General features: G+C 37.4%; 1 protein-coding gene across 1 annotated transcript in view; it reads left to right on the top strand.

Moving 5' to 3' along the window:
* The window catches only part of LOC127570200 (ATP-binding cassette sub-family A member 13-like), a 201,406-nt gene extending 178,107 nt beyond the window's left edge, over positions 1 to 23,299 (top strand). The window contains exons 53-64 of the mRNA XM_052015468.1: positions 637 to 752; positions 3,903 to 4,059; positions 4,761 to 5,014; positions 6,654 to 6,843; positions 7,946 to 8,055; positions 10,420 to 10,570; positions 14,436 to 14,570; positions 15,289 to 15,392; positions 17,895 to 17,987; positions 18,942 to 19,047; positions 20,007 to 20,144; positions 21,747 to 23,299. Coding sequence (XP_051871428.1) covers positions 637 to 752; positions 3,903 to 4,059; positions 4,761 to 5,014; positions 6,654 to 6,843; positions 7,946 to 8,055; positions 10,420 to 10,570; positions 14,436 to 14,570; positions 15,289 to 15,392; positions 17,895 to 17,987; positions 18,942 to 19,047; positions 20,007 to 20,144; positions 21,747 to 21,830 — 1,638 coding nt within the window. The 3' untranslated portion in view covers positions 21,831 to 23,299. The remainder of the gene's footprint in view (positions 1 to 636; positions 753 to 3,902; positions 4,060 to 4,760; positions 5,015 to 6,653; positions 6,844 to 7,945; positions 8,056 to 10,419; positions 10,571 to 14,435; positions 14,571 to 15,288; positions 15,393 to 17,894; positions 17,988 to 18,941; positions 19,048 to 20,006; positions 20,145 to 21,746) is intronic.
* The last annotated feature ends 578 nt before the right edge of the window (positions 23,300 to 23,877 follow it).

Genomic DNA, 23,877 nt, shown 5'->3' with positions numbered 1-23,877 from the left:
TGATAATATGTTCTAGGGTTTGAATATGATGTTTTCAGTTATTTCACAGTAATGTTTTAATCTTCTATCTATAGAGAAGGTATTGTAATATACAAGGTCTGAAGTGTTAGAGACTATCCACCATTTGCAAGCAAATGTTATCATTTAATTTATATGTGGGGTCCTTTGGAAGGAGTCCACTTTTTTAAAATGTTTAATGCTCATCTTTGGCAAAAAAAATCACATTTGGTCGTAGGTTAGTTCATGTAGCAATGAGTGGCATGTCTTTAAAATGCAAAATTTGCATTTTCAGAACTACGTATTCACAACAAAGCTGTAGTGAGATAGTGTTGGTGATCAGAGACTGCCAGGGTGTTGACATTGAAATACTTTACTTTACTGGTGATAATTTTCATTTGATATGTAGGCTTTATATTTATTCAGTAGGGCAGTATTGTAGGATGCATCAATGCCATAAGGAAAGTTTGTTCAGGACTAAATAAGATGAAGAAAATCTGATTCAGTGGGCATGAATGACCAGAAAATAAGATGTAATCAGTGGAACTACCTGATAGTTTTATTCAAGAATGGATGAATGCTGTTTGTATTTGTCTTTTTTTCTCAGTTAAAAATTGTTTTTTTAATCCCTCTGTCTAGATCTGCTATCTGATCCCAGTGGTTCTGTGCATTTGCGTCTTTGCAGCTTTCCAGTTTTCAGCATTCACTTACAGAGAGAATCTAGGAGCCACATCCCTACTGCTGATTTTATTTGGGTAAGAATTGAGAGAAGTAGTATCCATAAAGTTGAAAAAATAAACATGGACAGTTATAAAAATAAACAGTGTGGAAATGAGCCCAAATACCAAGAAATATTCTAGATTTAATCCTTGATCAATGCTGAGTTAGCTGATTGCAGTCAAGATGGTGGCATGAGCTGTCCTCAATTTTTCTTGCCTTGAAGGAAAAAAGTATCTTAGATTAGCACTGCTGATTACAACATGTTGCCTTGTGTAATGTCATGGTTCTACTTTTTGATATCCAATAAAGAAATGAAGTACCAGGGTTTATGGTCAATAAATCATTACCCCACTGGCTGAGAATCTCCTGGGACCTTTTGTTTCTCACACTCCCCAACAACTTCACCAGAAATATATGCTAAGTCCTTGTTATCTGCTGTCTTTCTCTCCGCAGATCTGTATACCAATGAGGTTGGTCATGTATTCCTGCCAACGTTGGTAAAAGGGGTGTGTTGCTCCAGAGCCCTCTCCTGTGGTGTCTGGTGAATCCAGTTTGTCAAGAGATGGATTATATTTAATGTCTTGTACTGGCAAGAAATTAAATATCAATAGTTGTTGTGTCAGGAATACCGGGGATCGGGAGAGTTTTGACAAGCTGAAACTTGCGTAGAGGTTGTTATATCCATGGATAGGTTGACTGCATTGCAGCCTTGGTGTCAGTGTGGTATCCACATTTTTTTTGTTATCTGCAGGAAGTCTCTGTTTCTATTCTTCATGAATAACAAGGACTTTGTGTAAATACGTTGCAGCTCAAAGGTAATTCCTGGACATTGACTTCAGGAACATGGAGAGAAAAGCACACCACATTGTTTTCCAAACATGCATGGTGCTGGTTTCCCAGTAACCTTAATATGTTATGGAATTGACTGGAGTGTAGTTATAACTTTACAGCCAAAGAAGTAAAAGGGTCTGCTTAATCCAGCAAAGCGTACATTTGGTTTGCGGTTACAGTTGTAATACCACAGAAAGATGAATTTTTTGAGGTGTAGATGAGACCATCTCCTATTATCTAAATCTCCTCCAATGATGATAATATTACTGAAAGGGGTCAATAGAGCTTTTACCAACTGCTCATGTTAACCACTTGTCAGTAGCATCAGGTCTGTTCTTTTATATTCATTTATGGGGCGTGGGGTTGTTAAGGAGGCCAGTATTTAATACCCATGCCTATTTGCTCCAGAGAGGGTGACTGTGAGCAGCATTACTGAAGTACTACAGACCATCTGGTGAAGGTACTTTCACAACTGGGGACACAGTCCTAGAGTTTAGACCTATCGATGACAAAGGAACTATTATATATTTCCAGGTCAGGTTAGACTATAACTTGGAAGGTGTGGTGTATGTAAATTAGTGAGATGTGTGAATGATGTATGCACTCGTATGTAGAGTGGATTAGAGGGAGTGAAATAAACAATGTGTATCTGTTTTAGCAGTCTTCCATGTATTATAGCGATTCTTTATATTCCCGGTACTACATGAAGTTAGAACGACAAGGGCAGAGGTGGAGGTGTTCACTGACGATTGTGGAACATTCAGTTTCATTCACAACTGCTCAGCAGCCCATGCATCTATGCAGTAAGAGCAAAACAACATATAGGCAAAGGCTGATGAAAGGCAAGTAACATTCACGCCACAGAACAGCCAGGCAATGGCTGGACTCAGATGAGAGAGTTTGACATTTGATGGCATTACCATTACCAAGAACCCCACCATCAATTTATGTAGCTAGTCCAGTTGAGCTTCTGGTCAATAGATCATCATTGCTGCATAAATTGGCCACAAGGGCAGGTCAGAGACTGGGTATCCTGGTGTGTTACTCAACTCCTAACCTCCCAGGACCTTTCCACTATCTCCAAGGCACAAATCAAGAGCATAATGGAATACTTTCCACTTGTTTGACATTATCCAGGACTAAGCAGCCCCTTAATAGGCACCTTGTCAACCACACTAAAAATGCATACACATCACCAGTGCACAGTGGCTGCAGTGTGTGCCATCTACAAAGTGCACTTCACTTATTCTCCCAGCCTACTCTGACACCATCTCCCTAAACCTTGGCCTTTACTACAAATAGGACAAGGACAGCAGGTATGTTGGAACACCACAGCCATAGGTTCATCTCCATCATCCTGACTTGAAAGTATATTGCTGATCCTTCATCTTAAGTGGATTTAAATCCTGGAACTCTCTTCCCTACGGTACTCTGGGTGTAACTTCGTCAGAAGGACTGGAGTGTTTCAAGAAGATAGTTCATCTTCACCTTCAGCTTGTTAAGTGCAGTTAGAGAGAGTCAATATATGCTGGCCCTACAAGTGACTCCCAGATCCTGATAATGAATAAATAAATAAAACCCATACACATATTACAGAGTGGAACCTGCAGATGGCAGTGTTCCCATGTTGTACTTTGTGGTAAAAGTCACAAGTATGAGAGGTGCTGTCAAAGAAGTGTATTCACTAAAGTTAAATTCCCCGGGGAATTTGGTGTCAGGAAAAAAAATGTAAACTCATGTCTGGGATCATATACACACTGGGTTTCTTGTTCAGTTGCTTGACTACTCCCCCTATCTGAATGACCTCTGCTCACCTGTACACAGATTCTCAGGAGAAGAGCCATTTAATATCATTCCTAATTTGGGCCTTGGGAAGTACTATATTAAGTACAATTGCATGAGAATGACTTTTCTCTGAAACTGAAATCCAGGCAAAAGGAACAAATGGCACTAAAGTGGAGCTCCATTGTACCTCTGGGGTTTGGAGACACATGCTTGTTTTAAGTTTTGGGGTGTCTCTATGTGTTTCTTTTGGAGAGGAGACTGGTAAACATCATCCCAATGTAGGACTGCTCAATTGAGTTTACCAGTCTTATCAATAGCATTAACAATGGAGTTTCTGGGGTGGACAAAACCCATGTGGAATGCATCATCCTTTGAATTTTTAGGGCCTACACTGAATCTTAGGAATTTGGAAAGAAAGAGTAAGTGAAACAAAATAAGAATTCTGAACGGTTCCAAATTATAGCTGATCTTTTAATCATAATTTTAATTAATATCTGGTTATGAGTGAACTACATTTCCATTAGTTTTCCTGCTTGCTCATTTGTTTTGTTTATCTGCCCATCTTTTAGATTTGCTACAATGCCCTGGATGTACCTCCTTTCAAGGTTCTTCACCAGTTCAGATACTGCTTTTATAACATATACTGCAATTAACTTAGTGCTGGGTCTTTGCACAATTCTTGCAACCTACCTTCCTCGCTTTCTAGGACTTCTATCCAACAATGTGGTACGTAAGAAAAACTCAAAATAATTGATAAATCATATAACATTAGAAAAATTGTGATGGACCAAATTGAATTCTGAAAATTTCTACGAAGAATCAAAGGTGAAGAATTAGTTGGATCTCAGATTAGTTCCGAACAGTTCAGTTCACATCATAATGCCTTGAAGTTAGTACACAATGTTGATGTCTGTTTATTTTAAGGTGTTAGCCTGTTCTTAAAAAGAATGAATAATGACAATGTTGCTACACAAGAACTATTGTTTTGAAACTTTGACTTAGGACTCAGAGCAACACTGCAGAACAAAAACCTAAAAGATTGTATTACCAACCTAATCAATGAAATTAATTCCCTTAAACTTTTAGTAATGATGAACCTAACCCATTTGCATCATTTTGGAATATTAACCTTCCTATTATTAATTCTAGATTATTTTTAAGTCAGCCAAGCATAGCATGCAGATCACAACTTTAAAAACAGAGAAATTTATAAAATGTATGAAACAATATTGTCAGGTGTCAGGCAGAGTAAAGAGATTAAGTGAGAATAAGTAATTAATATGAAGAGAATTGATTTAGAAAAGGTAGTGGATAAGTGAATATAAGTAATAGATTAATTCATAAATATGCTGCCAAAAAATTAGTATTTTAACTTCAGAGATAATATCCGTACACTATGTTTTTCTCTCTCTCTCTCTCTCCTGCAGCATTTACTGAAGGTTTACAGTGTACTTCGCTGGGCGTTCATCATTTTCCCACAGTTCTGTCTGTCATTTGGATTGATAGAACTATCCTACAATCAGCTGACATTTGATCTCACTCAGGATTTTGGGATTGATTCCTACATAAGTCCATTTAAGATGGAATACCTTGGCTGGGTCTTTGTCGCAATAACACTGGAAGGATGCTGCTGCTTCTTAATTCGACTCCTGTTCCAAGGACAATTATTACACAAGCTCAGGTATGATAGTCTGTTTGGCTCTTGTATAATTTTTGAAGGATAGATGCAACTGTAGATGCAAATCAAGATAAAATAAGAAATTGGCAAACTCCAATGCTTAGGGAAAATAACACAAAGTTAAATATGGCATTTGGATCATCAAGCTTGCTCTTCTTCAGATAATCTACTCTGTCATATTGAGTCCATGCTGTGATGAACTTCATCCTGTTTGATCAACCTTTATGGTCTTGGAAGATTCACCTGGTATGAAATATCCACTGCCTTTCTTTTCACTTGCCCCAGCAGCTGGGGAACTAGTGGGAAAGAAATTTGTACGAGTTTGTTTTGAGGCCCAGGATAGTTAATGTGTCACATCATGTGAGTGTAATTAGTAGATCAAATTGGTCAGGAGAGGGAGGTTGGCATTGCTACTCATGCTGGCATTTGATGGTCACCATGATTGGGCACTTGAATATTGGGCTTTCGTGAATGTTAAAGGCAGCATGCAGCTTTTTGAAGGGAAGGTATTGGCCAACCATTGGAGTAAGTTGTCAGTTCTTTAGGCTGAATCTGATTCATAGTAACAGAATCTAATAGCACTGACAGCTTTACTTGGAGCTTAAACTGCTGCTGTCATAACTCAGGTTTGAGTACTTCCTTATTTTTTTTTTCACTCCTTAAGGGGAGCATGTATTAAAGTGTGGATTGGAGATTCCAGTACATTGCTGCAATCTTTGCACTCTCTTCATGCAGAATAGTCAATATATAGAGATGCAGCATCAAATCCGTGGGACAGACTTCTAGTGTCCTTTCTCGGTGTGAGAGCACACCCACTTTCCTTGCAATCTCCTCCCCACTGTGTTTGTTAGTCCACACATGGCCAGCTGGGTCAGACTGCCTTGGCCGATGCTGAAACCCACCCAGCTGTAACTGGGGTCTCCAGCCAGTCGCTGCTTGAAAACAGCCACCATGGACATTTCATGTAGCTTCAGTGAACAATCAGCATTCTTCTACCTCTAAGGCTCCTGCAACAGGACAAATAAGCACAAAGGGCAGGCAGTAAGGGATTACACCTGAATGATTTTTATTCAGGATTACACCTAAATATTAAGGGAAGGCAATATCTATTCAATTCACAATGTGAAATATAAAGATTTGAGTGTTGAAAATCTTTCAGAGGATGGGTGAAGGGAGTGAATCATATGTTGGGACTGTTGGTGCCGGTCAGTGGAATGAGCTTTCATTGGTGAACTATTTCTCAATAAGGTATTGCCTTTCATCTCTGGCATTTGGCAGTACTGATTGTCCTTGAGCATTTCCATCCTTTTTCTTACACATCCACATCTTTACCTTGTGGCAGTTGTGAGACTTGGACCTCGATATGGCATTGTTGTGTAGCAGGCAATAAATTATTAGAAATTTGGTAATTTCCTCAGAATCAGGATTGGTCAAGATACTGAACACTTGCATTAAGAAGTCCAATGTATGGGCAGATGCTGAATTCAGTCCAAAGTAGCACCTTTTAGTTCGGACTGTTGCATTTTTGAATCAGCTTCCTCTTTATTTTCCAAATCATGGTATTGAGTTAGTCTGTGAGTCTTTAATGGTGCTCCAAGTAAAGAAAAAAATACATCTAGTTTTATGTTACTTCATTGTTCAGGTTCAAGGATTCAATGGATGATGCAAAGGATGATGAGGATGAAGACGTGAAACGGGAATGTCAACGGGTTCTGAATGGAGAAACAAGCAGTGATGTTATACAGATTCACAATCTAAAGAAATCTTACCATTTTCTAAACAGAAATGTTAATGCTGTAAGAGGAATCACCATGGGAGTTCCTATAGGAGAGGTACATGTAAAAGCTATTTTTCAAAGTATCTTGTCCAATAACATTGTCATTTTTAATTCCCTCAGTCAACCCAACATCTCTTTGGCTATTAAATATGTTTAACTGCTTTTCCTCAAGGTTTCTTAAGCCTATGCATAGTTGTTTTTAAGAACCTCTGTTGAATGGAATTTGTACTCTTATATTTGAAGTTGTAGTGTAATATTAGTAATGATTCTTTAACTTGTTCATAAGAAGTCAATTTTCATGCTATTTTCAAGAAATTCAATAATACTCATCAATCCAGCAATCAGCTCAAAGGAATAACTTAATATGTTTTTCCTAATTTAAACTGTTCAAGTGCACTCAGATTATTCCATAGTGTCCATAGATTCTTCTGTGTTACTCTTTAGCAAGGCAAATAACCAGGATAGCACTTCTAGCCATGCACCTTTTATTGATGGCAAATAACGCAGCTAACAATAGTGGCTGATATAACAACATATTAGAAGACATACATGGTGTACATAGTTCTCAGAGTTATTTGCACACCCAAAATAATACCTAATCTTTCAAAGATAATCCTTTTGGAAAGATCGTAAAATTACAGAGGAGCAACACAAGTTGTCTTTGTCTGATCTGATTCTGTATATGTGCAACAATTACCCATGTCTCAGATTTTTAAACTGCATATTTTCTTTTTCACCTAATCTCCTGATCTTTTGTTTGTTCATTCCTAAACACGTTTGAGAAATGTAGTTAATAGACACCTTTGTATTTGTAAAATATATAAGAAGTGAAAGGTAATGGTGTCCACTTCCATATCTCTGCTGTAAGAACTTTGCATGGCCTGACTTTCAGGATGATGACAGAGATTGGTTCCTGGAGTCTTTGCCTGCTGAATGAGATCTCAACAATAAAATTGATTTCAGTAAGGAGAAAACTTAAATGTTTGAAATTTTATTCTAGTTATTGTAGATGAGGAAATAGGGAAATAATCTGGAGCTTGGACAAAGCCTATTTAATGCTGGATTCATTAGGGGTGTATTTGACTTAGCAACATGAAATTTGCACTTCTGTTTTTGAATGCTACACATTAAATTTCAACAATTCTTTTTGTGTTAAGTGCTTTGGTCTCCTGGGTGTGAATGGAGCTGGGAAAACTTCCACATTCAAGATTCTGACAGGAGATATAGGACCATCTTCAGGACATGCAACTATTAGGACTCTTGCAGGGTAATTATATCTCTTAAACTTCATGCCTTAAAGCTAGATGACAATTGACCATTTCTGCTATACAAGTTCTATATAACCAAGGTTTCACTGGTGATTACTTTTGTAATTATTTAATTGAAGCAAGAGTAGCACTATGTTTAAACTTTTCCAAAGGAGCGCCATAATTTTTCATCTTATACATTTTTATTTAGGTTATCACTATTTCTGTAGCTTTCAATTCTTTATTCATTGGCCTTAATTTAGTTAAAATTTAATTAGCTACTGAATGACATAATACATAAGCACATTGTTGCTAGACCTCTATCTCTATGATGAAAAGGTCCTTTCTGCCAACATTAAAGGTTTCAAACAAAATAGGATTCGTTAAATTTTTTAACTGTTATTGAGCCCAAATGATATACAGTTAGAGTTTTACAATTAGTTACCCATCTCACTCAGAGGTTGTGATGGTTTGGTCAGGATTACTCTTCTAGATTTGAAGTTTTAAGATACCAGGTGCAGAACAGAAGGGTCTGTGCTCAGTATAGGCTGCAGTGACCATTCCATGTTAAAAGAAACCATGCAAAGGCTCCATGATTGAAGTTTGAGATTTGGAATGTTAGATAGACAATCCCACCAGCAACAGATCTGATCACCATTCTGCTATCATAGCTCAGTAACTCAGACTCTTTGACAATAATGTTGCCACACTGAATGACATACATCATCTGGTTTGAAGAGCTAAGCAGTGGATACACCTTCTCCTAGAGGAGCAAATCGGTAAAGGAACACAGGGTAAGTTTTGCCATCTAGATGCACTAACCTAACATCTCAACAGCTCTCCCTACAGAATTAGTGAATACCTTATGACCCTTTAGTTCACTTAACATGGAGCTAATATGCAACAGTCATCACTGTTTAAGCCCCAACTCTGGAAACTTTAGATGATGGCCAAGGAATTTTACTCAAGCTTAAAAAATGTGGAGCACTTCCCATATCTGCTGAGCCACCTCTCAGTAAATACAAACATAAATAATGAAATTCAACACTGCCTTCAACACGCCATTTCAGCCTTTGGTCAATTGAAGAAGATCAAGACCACATACTTGGCACAGAATTCATGGTCTACCAGGCAGCAGTGATCCCTACACTCCGACATGCTTTGAGACCTTGACTACCAAGAAGCTTCTCAAGACATTGGAGCAAACTACTAATGCTGTCTCCACAAACTCCTCCAAATTTATGGGAAGGATAAGTGAATAAAGGTCAGCATTCCATCTCAGACCAACTCTCAATCATCAATGTTGGGCCAGCTATGTTGTTCACATGCCAAGTACCAGGCTCCCAAAACAAACACTGTTCTGTGCTCTGTCATGGGAGGAAATTACTCTCCAGAAAGAGACAAAGACTCAAGCATGTGCACAAATCTTCCTTGGATGTCCAACATACTGATTAACTCCAGGAAACCTCTAACCCATGGCTACTGACATTGGAGAAAGAGCATTTGGGATGGTATTAAGAACCTTGAGGACGTGCATTGGGAGCATTTAGAGGAAGGAGTGCACTGTATCACAAGCTCTTCAACCACCTGCCCCATCAGCCACCTTCTATCCCATCTATGGAAGAGTCTGTGGTTCCCACATTGGCCTCATTAGCCACCTCAGAATCCACAGAACTAGAGTGGAAGTAAGCCATCCTTGATCTCGAGGTACTGCTAAAGGAAAAGAAGAAGAGGCTAGTCTAACCTTTGACCTGGTATTGCTTTGTACCAAATGGTATACAGATAGCATTGACTCCAGGCACTTGAATGTGCGCTCATTTTCATGAATAACATTTTTAACGTATTGTGCCAAAGACTGCTCCAATACTGATAACCCTGCTCTGATACTGATGCAAGGGTTTTGACTCAAAACGTCACCGGTTCCTTTCCTCCTACAGGTGCTGCTCGACCCACTGAGTTCCTCCAGCAGATTGTTTGTTGATCCAGATTCCAGCGTCTACAGTCTCTTGTCTCTCCAATGCAGTTGTTAATTTTGCTCCAAACCTAACTAACACAAGGCATGCTGTGAAGTGGCTTTGGCAGCTGGGCTGAATTTTCTATGCCTTTCTAGATGTACTTTGTATCCAAATTAATAACTAAAAAAAACATTCCCATTGGGGAGATTTCTATGTGGAATTTAATTTGCTGTTGCCTGGTTACTATAAGAGTTTCCATTTTCTTCATGGCATAATATAAATAGCTACAGTGGAGAACATTTTCATCTTTGATCACTGATGTTTAACACTTGCAAGGGAACCATCCACTGGTTGAACTCCTCTCCCTGAATTCCCCTCTAATAACTTCATTTTTTTCCTTTGTGGCATGTTCACCTCTTTTATAACTAGGACTGAACAAGATATTGTGGGTAGCAGTATTGATGGGACCCTGATTGGCTACTGTCCCCAGTATGATGCGTTGGATGATCTGTTGACTGGTTGGGAGCACCTGTACTACTATGCTAGAATCCGTGGCATGCCTGAAAAGATGATCAAGAAAGTGAGTTACTGTAAAAACTGTATTTATAAAATGTTGTCATTTAGCCTATTGCATTTGTTTTTGTGCTGCTTTCTTCAGTGAAGCTGTCTACTTTAATACCTTTCCTTGCCCTTTCCCAGGGCATGAATGGACTAAATTAGTAAGTTGTTTATTATTATCACATGTACCGAGGTACAGTGAAAAACTTTGTTTTGCATGCCATCCATATGTCATTTCATCACATCAGTGCATTGAGGTAGTACAAAGGAAAAGCAATAACAGAATACGGAATAAAGCATTACAATTACAGAGAAAGTCACAGAGACCATGTGTATTCCCTTCAAAATGAAACTCTGAGAATGCCAGAAATGAGCATGTACATCTTCCTAAACTAAAACTTCCGGAAGTACTCAGAAGCTGTGGGGAGAGAAACAGAGTTAACATTTTAGACTGATGACTTTTCATTAGGACTGGGAACATCTAGAGATTAAACAAGTTTTAAGTGGCAAAGAAAGGGTGGAGAGCCAGAGTGAGGAAAAGGGAAGATCTGTGATAGGGTGGTTGGGAGGAGAGACTGAGAGACATAAGTGGTGGGGGACCCAGTTGAAAGAGAGTGTAAAACAAAAGGTCTGTCTGTCTGGGGTAAACGTAACTTAAATTTCTCACCGGGGCAGTCATTTTTCTCACATTGTCGATTTAACCCATTTTACTAATTTCATCAGCCACTTTCTTACTGGCATGCTGGACTGACTCTCACTGACTTAATTTCACTTCTGATGTTTGGGAAAGGTATAACTGGGAGGAGATGAATGACATCTGAAATTATAATCAGTCAGATTGAGTGGGAAGTAACCCACTCCATTTTGGCTGTTCCTTGCACTGGATTCTGAGGGTGAGAGAAAGGAAGGAAAGATGCCTGCCTGAAACCAGTTTGCTTTGCATTAATTGTATCTCTTGCTGAATGACCAGGTGGAGAACTCCATTTTATATTACTGAGGTTTTTTCAACTACGTTTAGGTCACGTAGTTTTAAATCATTATCAGCAATGAAAAATGTATTTCAGAACACTTGTAAAGAATAATAGGATTGAGGAGAGCTGGCATGGATTTATGAAAAGAAAATCATGTGTGACTAATCTCTAGAGCTCTTTTGAGGATGTGACTAGCAGAATAGATAAGGGGAAACCAGTGGACCTGGTGTAATTGGATTTTCAGAAGGCGTACAATAAGATCCCACGCAGGAGGTTGCTTAGTGAGGTTAGAGTACACAGAATGTGGTGGGAGGAAGTGGGGAATTATATATTGACATGGATTGGGAATTGTTTATTGGATAGGTTGCGAATAGTGTAAATAAATGAATCCATCTCAAGTTAACTGGATGTGACTGGTGGGGTATGACAGGGATCAGTGATTGAGTCTCAATTTTTCCCAATATATATCAGTAATTTGGCTGAGAGGACCAAATGTCATATTTCCAAATTTGTTAATGTTACCATTCTAGGTATGATTGTGAGTATGGAGGAGTTGTAAAGAGATTCAAAGGGATGTGGACAAGCTAAGTAAGTGGTCAAGAATATGGCAGATGGAATACAATGTGGATGGCACATGTATTAGAAAAGTGGAGTGTTTGTTAAATGGTGAGAGATTGGGTAGTGCTGAAGTAAACAAGTTTCTGAATGCCAACGTGCAGACGCAGCAAGCAATTAAGGTGGCAAATATAATGTTAACCTTTATTTCAAGAGGATTTGAATACAGGAAATTAGAAGTCATATTGTAATTGTATAGAACCTTGGTTAAGTTGCACCTGAGATATTTTGTATAGTTTTTCACACAATAGTTGGTCTCCTTCCATTAGAAACATTGTACTTGCTACAGAGGGAGTACAGTGAAGGTTCACTAGACTGGTTCCAGGGATCGAGAGCTTACAGTATGAGTTTAGATTAACTGGAGTTGGACTGTATTCTCGAGTTTAGATGAGAGGAGATCTCATTGAACTTTCCAAAATTCTTAATGTACTTGCCAGGTTAGATGCAGGGAGGAGGTTTATGCCCTCCCCTCCACCCCTTCCTCTATCCCTGGTTGAAGAGCCTAGGACCAAAATAAGGGTAGAACAATGAGGAGAAAATATTTCATACTGAGGGCAGTGAACCTTTGGAATCTTCTAACTTGGGTGGCTGTTCGATAGAGAATTAAGTTGGTTAAGAATTGAACTTAAGTTTAATTAAGAAGTTAAAACTCAGGTTGATATATTTCCAGATATTAAGAAATTCAAGGGTTATGGAGATAGTGTTGGAAAATGGTGCTGTGCCATAATCTTAATGACTGGTGGAGCAGGCTTGAAGGGCCAGATGGCCTACTCCTGCCATTACTTTTTTTGTGCTTTTCTGAATAGTCTCATTTGTTTCAAGGCTCCTATGTCCTCACAAGGAAGCACACACAGCCAGCACATTTTGCAGATCTTCCATTGTCCCTGATTTGCTGTCTGCCTGCCCCTGTGCCATTCTGTTTGCCCCAGTGTGACCTCTGATGCAGTCTTGCCCTAGGAGCTGGGCTCCCAGGATTTCAGCATGTCCCAGTGCAGTCTAGGGGCTGCCTTGGCACCAGCAATCACTGCACTCGCAAAATCACTTTGACGTCTGGTAAGGCCCCACCCTAGATTTACAGGCTGTTAAAACTGTTCATGTGATCTTCTTTTCCTTTCTAAAATTTTTTTGTTTCCTGATTAAGAGTTGAAAAAACGTACCTTCAACATTCATAAATGTTCAACAACAATCAAAACATGTAAAAAAAAAATTATTACATTAAAAAATACGTAACTTTATCCAGTGTCTCCCATTCATCTGAATGGTGACAAGGGGTCAGGAAGTGATTTCCCAACCTGAGTGCAGAAGATTACGCTGCACCTTTGGACACCTAGTGGAGCTCACTGCACCAGCACAGGGGCAGCCGGCAGCACAGGGTGCAGTGGGGAAGATAACACCACAGATGCCAGTGCTGGAAACTGGGACCTCCATGGTGATATGTAGGTTAATTATGATATTAGTGCTGGCACTGGGGCAAGAAGCCTCTCCCTATGTCTTTCCCTTCTACAGACTAGTTCACTGCGATTTCTGCTAACTTTGGTATTAATTCCTAGAAATATATAAGTAAGACTCATGGATGGACAATTCACTCTCACATTTTCACAACCTTTCCAGAAAATGATGAATAATTTTGAGTGAGTTCTATTATATGCGCTAAAAGTGCAGTAAGAATGATCCAATATCTTTTAGTTGGTATCTGCTTACCATAGTGTAAATCACATTTTGATACAAATCTCAAACAGGGAATGTTTCTTTTAGACAGCTAATCAATTGTAAAGCCTTTATTTTTCCTTGGGGCAGAAGACAATGGCTGAAAAAGTGCTTGGGAAATGCTTTTTACAACTGTATTTGTTTGGCAAAGGCAATTAATGTTCCAAGTATAAATTTTGAAACCTTTAATATAGATCATGATTAAGTTAAATGACTATTTAGCCTCCAAAAGTGTAAATGTGTCATGACAGATTATTGGTAGAGACAAATTGCCCTAACGTGGGAGACACTTGAGTTGATCTGAGAACCCCAAGCTATCTCTTCAGCCTGTGCTCAAATCAAAAGCAACTTGTTGAAGCTGGGACTGCCAATATAAGCTAGTTCTTCTCCCTATATTTTAGTATGTTGTTCCAGTGTTTTCAGGTAAAGGATATAAAGTTATTGTTCTATGTAACAAACACTGTCTAGTTTTGCCTTGTCCAGCCAGTTGAATTTGCTTTCTTTCAGTTCATGAACATACTTCTTTTGTGTATTCAATGTATTAGTATTGGTCTGAATTCTGATAAGTTTTTAACATGTTTTTGCCCATCATAGACTATTCATGATCTTGCTCAGTGCCTGCATCTGACATTCCACATTAATGAAGTAGTGAAAACATACAGCGGTGGCACAAAGAGGAAGCTGTCAACAGCATTGGCATTGATTGGCAGACCTCAAGTTCTTTTACTGGTGAGATTACCAATTTAGATCCCGTTTATACACCTACCATTGAATGCTTTTAGTTTGCTTTTGGAATATTTAAATGAACAGATCTAGCATTTTTTGGGTTAGGTCTTCTTGCCAGACTAAGGAGTAAATGTATAACTGAGAAAAGTATGTAAATGCAACATGAGATGTAAAGCAATGACATTGGAAGACTTTAGTTATGGGGAGAGATTGGATAGGCTGAGCTTGTTTTCCCTGGAGCGAAGGTGGCTGAGGGTGACCTGATAGATGTATATGAGATTATGAGAGGCATAGATAGGGTAGATAGTCAGAATATTTTTCCCATGGGAGGACTAGCGAAAACAAGAGGACATAGGTTTAAGGTGAGAGGAATGAGTTGTACAGGGGATTTGAGGGGTAAGTTATTTACACAGAGGGTGGTGAATATCTGGAACACACTGTCACAGGAGATGATAGAATACCATAACTACATTTAAGAGACAGGTAGACAGACATTTAAACAGGCAGTGCATAGAAGGATACGGTCCCAATGAGGACAGATCGGATTAATGTAGGCAGGAATTTTGTGGGCAAAAAGTCAGCATGAACTTTGTGGGCCAAGGGGCCCGGTTTTATGCTGTGGCACTCTACGACTTCAATGTCTTAATTGTCATTATAGGAGCAGGGGATGTAAGTAGTCTGAGGCTGATCTTTTGGCGTGTGTTTTTTTTTTAATATTTAGGATGAGCCAAGCTCAGGAATGGATCCTGAATCCAAGCGTTTTCTCTGGAAGGCAATCCTAAGTGAAGTGGAGGCTGGGTGTGCAGCCATCTTGACATCCCACAGGTACGTCAACTTGGCTTTTGGCATATGATGCAACTGTGAAAACACGATCTGTATTTGTTTTAGTGTGGTCAGGTTTGCCATGCTAAAAGGCCAGCTTTCCAAATGAATGTCAACTTGCTGAAATTTCATGGCTAAAAAAATTCTTTGCATGTGGGGATGCACACTTGTTAAAGTAATTATAGGGAAGGGGGGCCATGAGACTTTGTTTTGAGCAACTTGCTATCAAGCACAATAGAAGATATACCATGTACAGTAGGTTCGTGACCTTTGAACTTCAGTGGGTGAACCATACATTAGAGAGAAAAGTTGCAAGAGATGATATTGTTGCACATACCCAGTGGCCTTGTATCTGCACCTCCAATGCACAGAGGGCCAGGATGAAATTTAAGCACAAACCTGTAAAAGTATTGTGTAATGTATCAGCAACAATAGAAACACAATGAGCCATGTATAAGTGTTAGAAACTATTTTATTAATAACTACTTGTAATAATAAGAAAAGTAAAAAAACCCAAAACTAAACTAAAAGTGTGTGTGTGACAAAGTCCCAAACCCCAAGTCTAGGAACAGTTTTCAAAGTTCAGTTCAGCAAGTCATAAGGTAGAACATGAGCAAAGGCTTTTGCAAAACCACCGTTGACTGAAGAAAAAATGTAGAGAGAATGTAGAGAAAATTTACGAAATCCACATGTTCCATGATGGAACCCATATGACACCTCAATCTCCGAAGATCTCCACTGCTTTGTTTCGAAGTATCTGCCACCCCAAAGGCATTCAATTTGTGGCCGCCCACAGAAATACCTGCTTTCCAGTACAAATTAATGACAAAGTGGACTCCACTTGATTACTCCAAAAATCCATACATGGATTGTAGTGACAGACACATCTGTTGTTCTTCATCCATCGATGCAGAGACCAGCAGTCAGTTGCGCTCTCTCTCGCGCTCTGACTCTCTACAAAACAGCCAGCATGCTCCAATTACAGTTTTACCATCTTGTAGATAACACCAATCACACAATACTACTCTGCTGTCCAGGTACCTTAAAGGGGCATTCACCAAGTAGCACCCTGGCTCGTAACAATTGTGTTTCACTTTAGAATCTCCAGGCCATTGTTTGATATTCTTCATTCAGGTTGCTGCCCCTGCCACAGTATTAAAGTGAGATTTATTAGAGTCACAAATTATATCCAAGTGTGACTGTGACAAATGTAAATTATCCTGTTCATCCATTTTTATCTGATTGACCACATCTTCCTCTTCCAGTGCATTCCCACCATTGTACTAATGGGTGGGATTACACTTCCCTCAAAATGTAATCTCCTCTAGCCTTTTACCCATCCATAATATCTGTTTGCTTCCAATTCTGGCCTCTTGGTCATGCCCTGTTGTAATTATTGAACTTCCAAGGTCCCATACTCTTTAGAAACCAGCTGTTTGCTCTTCCACTTAACATCACTCTGTCTGATACCATGACATGCTGTGAATTTGTTAAAAGCTGTAGTTATTAGATCAGAAACTCTGTGCCATTACTCTAGTATTCCTGCTTTCTCTGAAAGCTTCTTAGTTCTTCTCTCAGATAACTGAATTGAATCATCATTTTGTAATCTATAATCAAGATCCCTAAAGTTTTGGCACAATTAGTACTGGATCAGTCAAAGGATCACTGCCCCCTTGAGGAGTTTTTGAACCAGTTCAGATCACCAGATTACCTGATTGATAATCATACTAATTATGTGATGCAATAGGTACTGTTCTATGCAGTGCAAACCTTTTCAAGCCTTATTATTTATGCCATAGTTTTCTTATTTAATGATGAAGCAGTAGTTTACTTAATCAACAATCCAAAAATTTTGTCACAACAAGCTTTGCTTTCAAGATTATTTTTTCTGTGACAAAAAGTTGCTTTTTTTGTTAGTTGGGTTGTAAAAACTGGGCTATTATTTATAAAATATTAAGTAATTTAAATTAGAATATGTTCACTGTATATTGTTACATAAATTTGTTTACATAGCTTTGCCAAACTTAAACCCATTGGATTAATGAACTGTGATAAGTATTTGTGGTGAATTACAATGTACTGATTGCTTTAGTAGTGAACCGTCACTGATTTGAACTTCCCTTCTAGGCTAATTACTGAGATAATATTGGTTTGCTAAATACTTAAGGGATGTCTCATTTACAGTTATATCAAATGTTTAAAACCACTGTCTTGTTAGCAGTAGTTTAACACTGTTGATGTGTAACCATTTGAAGAGTTTCATTATACTTTCTAAAACCTTCAAATGTTTAAAACCACTGTCTTGTTAGCAGTGGTTTAACACTGTTGATGTGTAACCATTTGAAGAGTTTCATTATATTTTCTAAAACCTTTGGCTGAAATTATAATGCATGCTTGTAGGTGCATACAAAACACTCGGTAAAAACAAATATATGGTCTCCATTTTTGTTTGTGTGCATTGTTTTTGTTTCATCACCATCCTTTTTTCTCTTTACTCTTCTTCAGCATGGAGGAATGTGAGGCCTTATGTACCAGACTTGCCATTATGGTAAATGGGAAATTCAGATGTATTGGCTCTCCCAAGCACATTAAAAACAGGTAGGTTTGGCATCCTGTAAGGAACCACCTTGCTGAACTGCATTCAAGTACAGTATGTTACAGTTGCCTTTAAATAAATGTCTAACTGTTGCTGTTTATGTTTATGCAAGTATAAACTGAAAATGATATTCTTACCAAATTTTAACTAAACTACAATGGACATATTTACACAGAAGAAAGTCATGTAGCCCCTCCTGATTACAGGGAAAGGAATCTGCAAGATTCCTTTCCCTGCATGTTTTTCTTCAGCTATGAATGAACAATTTTGCTATTGAATCTTTAGGGCAAATGAAAAACAAAATTTAAATTCAAAGATTTAAATTTTAACCAATTGATCAACAGTAAATTGAGATTTAAAAACAAATGTTGGTACCCAACCCCAGTTGACTTTGACCAATTTGGCAACAATTAATCAAATTAATACTGACAAGAAAGCACCCACTTGACTCTGAGAAAGGGTATTTTTTTCTGACAGTGTATGACTCATTAACAAATGTGAGAAACTTAAGAAGAATTTACCAAGAAACATTGACAAGAATTGCCATTATCATTATTGACAAGACAACACATGTGCCTAGAAAATCATCCATGAACAGCTGTGGTAGATGACCTTTATGGTCACATAATGTTGTAGTTTGCCTCTAAAGTTTATTCCATTGAAGTGTAAGGAATGAATTTTGGAGGTAGAGTATACACTGATTCGATTATAGGGTGTATTTAGTTCTACCAGCTGGGGATGAATCTCTAGACAGTGATTATTTCAATGTATAATGCTGTTTCCAATAACATAAGAAAATATATTTTAATGTGGAATGTTGCTTTATTTTGTTAGGTTTTTAGAATACTTTTCTGGTAATTTAGTAATTAGTTATAAGTAAATATTTGCAGATTGCTTCCACTTTATCATAACTCTTCTATGTCATGAGAAAATGAATTATTTTCTTTATCACTTAGGTTTGGTGAGGTTTATTCGGTTAAAGTAGCACTCAGTCAACAATCAACCAACTCAATGGAGTTCACAGACCTGCTGATGTCCCATTTTCCAGGCACTATATTGAAGGTATTTTATAAACAATGCCATGTACCACCAGAAAGGGAAATTTGAAGGTTATGTAAAATCAAAGTAAGGATTTAAAGTAGTAATATTTTGTAGTAATATTTAAAGTAGTAACATTAACGCAGTAAAATTTATAAAGTATACTTGATTATAAATTAAGCTACATTGCACAGATTTTGTGAGGAAATGTTTGAATTTCACTGGTTAACTTTAGGAAAGCTGGTTGATCACCGAAGGCCTGCATTTCTGGTCACAGATTACTGTAGTTTGCTGAGGCTCAGTGCTAACCACTGAGTAGCACATCATGTTATATCCCATCAGAATATTTCCTTTACCTCTATTCTCCATCTCCTACTTCCCAACTAATTACAGAGCTATATTAGAAGACAGTGTCCAATTCCCTATACTTTATTTTTTGCTTATCACTTATTTTGAACCTTAACAAATGCCTTTCAGAAATCAAAATATACAGCACCTATAGATGCCCCTCATCCAAAGCCCTCCTCAAAAAATTTCAACTAGTTTGATCAAGCACGACTATCACAACTCCATCTGTTGTCATTTAATACTTTCTGATAGATTCCAGTAATTTCCCCACAGTTGATGTTAAACTGACACTTCTACAATTACCTCATTTCTCTCATTCTCCTTTCTTAAATAATTGAGTGACATTTGAAGTTTTCCTATCTGAAAGTACAATTCCCAAATCTAGACAACTTTAGAAAGTTTTAAGATTTTCCACCATTTTAATTCCCTGAGTGAAAATTATCAGTTTATTTTTTAAACTGTTATTCAAAGGGAAAAAAAATGAGATTGAACCTGGATGATTAATAGGAAGGCACAGAACCATTAACCTTTTGAAGTACAGAAGTCTAGACTTTTAATCTGCTGCTAAAAACAGGAACATTGTAATACAAGCCTGCAATCTGTTTAATTCACCTTTACTGCTTCCTTTATCCCAGGAAGAACATCAATATTCTCTGGAATATCAGGTGCCACAGAAAGAAGGGGATTTAGCAAAGATGTTCCAGTTTCTTGAGAATAACAAAGAGCAACTCAATATCAAACACTATTCCATTAGCCAAGCAACACTTGACCAGGTACAGTACAAATATTTGATATGCAATATTAGCAACTGATTAACTGCAATTAATTCTGTTTCTTCAAAACCTACTAGTGCCAACATTGATAACACTAACCATTAAGATTCCAGTTTCATGGTGTCAACATAGCAGGAAAACATAGGATCGAAATGGCACAGAAAATGTTGGAAACACTCTGCAGGTGAGGCAGCATCTGTGTAAAGAAATTAAGGTTTAAATTCTCTTTCCACAGATGTTGCCTGGCCTGCTGACTGTAGCATTTAATGATTTTATTTCAGACTTCTTTCAATTTTCATCTTGCTCTCTTTATCACTTACATTCCTTTGCTATTATTTCATGCTCCCTGCTCTGTTTTTTTAATTGTACTGATGAATGAATCTTTCTTTGATGCCAGGATGTATCCCAGTTCAGTCAGCAATTTGTGCTTGCGTTGACAAGACACTGAATGGAGTGAGGCATCAGATAGTATTTCTCAAAGGATCTTCAACCTGAAACATTAACTATGTTTCTTTTTCATAGATGCTGCCTGACTTTCTGACTATTTCTAGCATTTTCTGCTTTAGTTTCAGATTTTCAACATCTGCAGATTTAATTATCATTACTTTAGAAGGGTTGGTTGAAGTCCAGAACTATTAATAACATAAAATACTGACAGAATTCCAGGTGCATTCCTGTTGCTTATCTGAATTTGCTATTACAGCTTACGATATTGAAGTTGCCACAGTTGCCTCGAGCACTAATTAGCAAGTTGTCTCATTTGAAATAACAGTTCAGTACATGGTTAGAATCAATGGTGCTGTTGTCCTCATCCAGTGTGGGGAGAAAAATAATCCTAATACTAGATTCTGCAGTGTATTTAGCTCATACACTTATGGTCTTGATCATTAAATGCTTTAAGCACCTGTGTGTATTTGAGCAACATTAGGTAAGTTTACTGGCAGCCTAGGATAGCAGTGCCAAGGGTTGAACTAATGACCTTTTTTTTGAAGAAAGTAGTTTTAATTTGTGTTTTATTTTAACTTTGATCATTCAATGTGGCACATCTTGTTATATTAGTTGTATGTTAATTAGGTCTAATTAGATCAAGAGATGTGATGACTGTCTAGATAAAAGCTGGGAATCTATTTGAATGCAGCTTGTCAATTGTACTTTCAAATCTATTGAATACAGTTTGGAACATATTCTCTGCAGGGAAACTTACCTACTGAAAGTGCTTATTGGTCAATCATGTCTGTAGCAGGCTATAATTTTCTGTAAACTAAAGTTAAATGACTTCAGTGGGTTCAAGGAATTCTTGTTGCTTGGGCCAACTGGGTTTTAGTTCAAGGATTACGATGCTGGAAATAATAGCAATGCCACAGAAATAAAGTTGCCATTTACCCAGTGCTGCTGATTAGAAATGTGGTATGGTTTCTGAATAGTTGTCTCTTCCTTTTCCTCCTTATTGCACTTCATCTCCCACCCTCACCATAAGTCTAAGGAAACCTAAAAGTGCCTCTCATAGGTATTCTTCATTTATTCAGTTTATCCATATACATCACTGATTATAAAGTTGAAAACCTGTCTGATGTCTTATCCTATTCCTATCTTATTCAATAGGTCTTCATTAATTTTGCTCGTCAGTTAGAGGAATCTCTGGATAAAGCATCTGCAGAAGTAGACAGAAGAAACCCATCTGTGTAGATCACTGAAGAATGGGGTGCTAAAAGTAATGACAGGATACTAACAGCGAAAACTGAAGTTCTAAATCTCAGGATTTGACACATGTTAAATACCTCAGCCATTTTTTTTTGTGTCAATTGAAAAGATTTTCTTTTAAAATTAAACTTGACTAACAATAGTCATTTTCATAATGGATTTCCAAGGCACTTTTTGCACATTTCATCTATTTTAATTTTACATTGAACAAAATTGGAGTAGATTACAATTTAAATAAAATTACTGTTAAATAAAATTAAAATAATGTAATGTTTATTATTCCAGTGGCTGGGACAATCATAGAAAATAAATACATAGAACAACGTGTTATCTGAAAAAAGATATTAAAAGCATGAGATCTGTTGGTTTAAGATTTATTAAATAGTGGGTTTGAAGATCTTTTAATTTTCTGATATTTACACTGAAACAAAAATCAGTTTTTGAATACTAAAATTTGATGCAGTCAGCCTGAAGAAAATCCATCAAATGATAATAGTTGCCAGTCAAAATTAATTGTGGTTTCCAATAAATGAGCTGTTCTTCTGACAAATTTTCACTTTATGTAATTTGTTTCTGTAGCATGTACTTAAGTTAATGATCTCGAGAAGGTAAATAAAATTCAAAACTTTTTACCATTAATTTATATCTAAAAAATCATGTATTTTACATAATCATTATATTAAGCTGTTTAATTTTGGGTCATTTAAATAAGACACCACATTAAGATGTGATGCTATTAAAGCCTTTTTTTAGGAAATAACTGAATATTTTCTGCTTTAAGAAATATTAATGTAACTAGTAAGGTTAAATGTTCTGACATTTTCAAAAGCTACAAATTTTTTTTTAGATCTACTTATGTTTGGTTTACCAAGAGCTTGGTTAAGAAGAAAGCCCATCTCTTTTCCCCCCAAAATTGCTTTTTTGACATACAGACAGGTGAACCTTGTGATGGGTTCCTGCATGTTAATTGTTTGATTAGTTAATGGTTACTCAGTAGACTTAGTTGATTCTCAGACTCATGGTTAAGTTAAAACAATTTTTGTGAGCACTGTATGAACTTGGATTTATTGGGCAATAAGCCCTAGTTGTCCCAATGATTTTTTTTCTCTCAGGGTGAGCATAATTGTGCTAAGAAGTGATCTAACATTGACTGTCCTGAAGTGTTCTGGATAAAGCTTCATGTGGGCTTTCTTCTTAACCAGATTCTTGGCGAACTAGACAGAGATATTTGTTGTATGATTTTAATATGGTAATTTAATATAAAACATGTTATACTTATTAAATTGGTTATTTTATTGAAAGTGAAAATTTAAAACGTTCTTTTACTTTTGAAGATCCCCTGAGAAATATTTTTGGAAGTTATACTTAAAATAATGAAATAAGAATAAGATGGATCATTTATCACTTTGTAACTACTTTGAAATCAAATTCTTTGAACCTTAAAGAATAAGTGTTCAAATGTTCAAACTTAATAAAGTAAAATATTATTCTACTTTAATATTTTCTTAGTAGGAGGCCATTTGAGTACGACAGCTCTCAGAGCAATCCCATTCCCTCACTTATTTCCCTGGAGCACATTCCCTCGCACATGCCCATCAACATCCCGATTCTCCTACCACCCAACAACCCTGAGGTAATTTACAGTGGCCTATTAACCGTATATCTTTGGGACATGGAAGGAAACTGTGCACCCAGCAGAAACCCACATAGTCACAGGAAGAATGCAAACTCCACACAGACAGCACTGGAAGTCAGGACCAAACCTGAGTCACTGGAGATGTGAGGCAATAGACTTAACAGTCTATACCAAGTTAAGTGTATTACTTTGTTTGGCATAAATAGCAGTGATGTGTAAATTATTACAATAGCTAGGATCTAACCAACTGGACAAAAGATAGGAGATTTACCCTTGTGAACAGAAGCATTTATTTCCATAAGTCCCTGGCTCGTCATCATTAAAGCAGGTAGAAATGCCTGAAACAATCTTGCACATTCAAAATTTCTTAAACCTGCAAGATATTTAAAATAAATC

Source organism: Pristis pectinata, chromosome 5 (genome assembly GCF_009764475.1).
Source record: "Pristis pectinata isolate sPriPec2 chromosome 5, sPriPec2.1.pri, whole genome shotgun sequence".
Taxonomy (NCBI): domain Eukaryota; kingdom Metazoa; phylum Chordata; class Chondrichthyes; order Rhinopristiformes; family Pristidae; genus Pristis; species Pristis pectinata.
This window is presented reverse-complemented; position numbering and strand designations above follow the sequence as displayed.